The sequence below is a fragment of the Mixophyes fleayi genome, chromosome 2 (assembly GCF_038048845.1).
Source record: "Mixophyes fleayi isolate aMixFle1 chromosome 2, aMixFle1.hap1, whole genome shotgun sequence".
Classification (NCBI taxonomy): domain Eukaryota; kingdom Metazoa; phylum Chordata; class Amphibia; order Anura; family Limnodynastidae; genus Mixophyes; species Mixophyes fleayi.
Genome location: NC_134403.1, coordinates 122,082,300 through 122,084,799, shown reverse-complemented (window position 1 = coordinate 122,084,799; position 2,500 = coordinate 122,082,300). Strand labels below are relative to the sequence as shown.

Sequence of the window (2,500 nt, the reverse complement as noted above, 5' to 3'; positions counted from 1 at the left end):
TTACATGGGACTGGGATGCTTACTGACTCCTTGCTGTCCAATCCAGAGAAAGCAGCAGCTGCTGCAGCTGCTGCCGCGGCCAGGGTCTTCTTCCCACAATCTGCGGCCGCTGCCGCAGCTGCGGCGGCAGCGGCAGCCGGCAGCGCCTCTAATCCCTATTCCCTGTTTGACCTAAGTTCAAAAATGGCAGAGATTACATCCAGCTCTTCCGCTCTCCCTTATGCTTCATCTCTCGGATACCCACAGTCTAGTGGAGGTGCCTTCACCGGGGTGGCAGCTGCTGCTGCAGCAGCCGCGGCTGCCAGTGGAGGTCATACACACTCTCACCCCTCTCCTGGGAACCCAGGATATATGATCCCATGTAACTGCACGGGGTGGCCCAGTCCAGGACTACAACCCCCTCTAGCCTACATCTTGTTTCCGGGCATGGGCAAACCCCAGTTGGACCCTTACTCCACAACAGCTTATGCAGCAGCATTATGACAAAATTGCTGCCCTAGCAAGGGCAGTATCAATGCACCACCCAGGTGTAACTTCATGTGGGACACATGGACTCAACCCTAGGGCATGAAGACCTTTGTGCAGAATGTCTACTTGTCATGCGCCATTATTGGGTATTCTGTCTTTTTATGCTGTGAAAACACTTAAAATATAGACATATGTGATAATTTGTTGTGATGCCCCCGGCTGTCAACTGCACAGGTCATATTTGTCTTACCCTATCGAGGTCACTGTGCATTTTACGGCTCTTCAGTGTGGAGGTACTTGTGGTAATCTCAAGTGTTGTGCAAGTCCCTCTGCTACTGAATAGGTGCCTATGGGATAAGGTCCACCAACAAACGACAGACATTTCAGAAAATCACTTTTTGCCTCTTTCTGCACTTCTAAGATGGATACATGTCACGACATGGACATACCGATTACTCTACATCCTGCATGCACTAGCTGGACACTTAGACACAGGAAAGCTCTTCTTGATGGACCTAGGATCTGGTAATCCTGTATCCTTCCCATCCACCAAACTCATATCCACATATCGGTGCACCGTTATATTATATCCGTGTGCAGTCTGTTCAAACATAAATGCAAATTAGTAGTAAATTAATTATTTGTCTACAGCCTGATACTAATGTTGGTCTGATCTATCCATAACATCCAGGAAATGTAGATTTTTATATAATGGCTGATAACTCTCATGCACAGTAGAACCTGTCACACTGGAAAATAATGCAGGGTAGAGGATGTGATTGTAAATGTGTACATTGAAGATGATAGTTCTTTAAACAAAAACTTGCTGCTCACTTATTATCCCAAGTCTAAGTAAGTTCTAGTTACAACAAAAAGAAACACAATTTGATGTGATACTTATTGATTGCAAATTCGTTTCAAGGTATGCCAGACATTTTATCTGTCAATTGTATATTTATTGTTTTAAAGTATATAAATTGTTTGGATCATTTGGGACAAATTATTATTTGCAAACTTGGAATGTTCATGCGCCTTTCCAAACTCATCCATGCTATATTTTCCCACATAAGGTCAATCTCTGTCGCAGCTGATAATAATAATAATAATAATAATATTAATAATAATAATAATAATAATAATAATAACAGCATTTAGACCAAGTCCCATCCAGTCACTGTTAAGTTTTTGGTTTATTTTTTGTAATGTGTCTATTTTGACTAATATTTGTGAATGGAGTTGGCTAACATGTACTTTTCAGTTTTTATTTTGGCTTTCTGTAATACAGAGTAAAGAAAAATCTTGGTTTTAACAATTTAATTTAAATGTGTTGTTTTGTGTGTGTCAAGATCTGGTTTAATATTAGATGACAAACTATGTGTAGAGGGATTCATAGTCCTCTGTTCAGGACCGTACAAAGACCTGAAATAAAGCCCATTATAGCTAAAAAGGGAAAAAAATCTTCTATTTCTTGTTGAGTATACTAACAAGATTTTTATCTGAATTGCCCTTACGTGCTTAGTCCAGGTGAAGTGTAACTTATCCCCCAAAGGAAGCCTTTGTTTCCCTCTTGAATGGATTTACCAGGAAATCTAAATCAAGTCATTGTTATCCAGAGCCAAAAACCAGATTTATCACATTTTAATCGTGAATAGGAAAGAAGATAAAAAACAAGTCGTTGTATTATCTTAAATAAAGGCATTCATGCTTTAGCAGAACAGAGGCCATTGAGAACACTGAGCCGCGTAGGATATTAGCGAGGTGTCCTGTAACATTTTTAAGAGGCGAAAGTTCCATGGACACTTATCTTGTTAGCAGAAGAGCTTCCCAATAAAATCCTTGTCATTTCTTCAAAGGAACCTAAATCTACAGGGAAGGGATCAGAAAAATGGATGATCTACTTAAAACACATTTTACATGCACAATCTACAGGTTTTGGGTCTACTCGGTACAGTAGTTATAACATACGAAGTGTCATTAAGTTACTTAAATGAAAATACTTATTAAATTTGGCTCTGCAAATAACTTTTATTAT

At 40.0% G+C, this 2,500-nt stretch overlaps 1 protein-coding gene across 1 annotated transcript in view; it reads left to right on the top strand.

Annotated features, from left to right (window-relative positions):
• Positions 1-1,785, top strand: part of SOX21 (SRY-box transcription factor 21) — a 2,911-nt gene extending 1,126 nt beyond the window's left edge. The window contains exon 1 of the mRNA XM_075199900.1: positions 1-1,785. This exon is cut by the window's left edge and continues 1,126 nt beyond it. Within this exon, the coding sequence (XP_075056001.1) occupies positions 1-483 (483 nt within the window). The 3' untranslated portion in view covers positions 484-1,785.
• Positions 1,786-2,500: the final 715 nt, after the last annotated feature.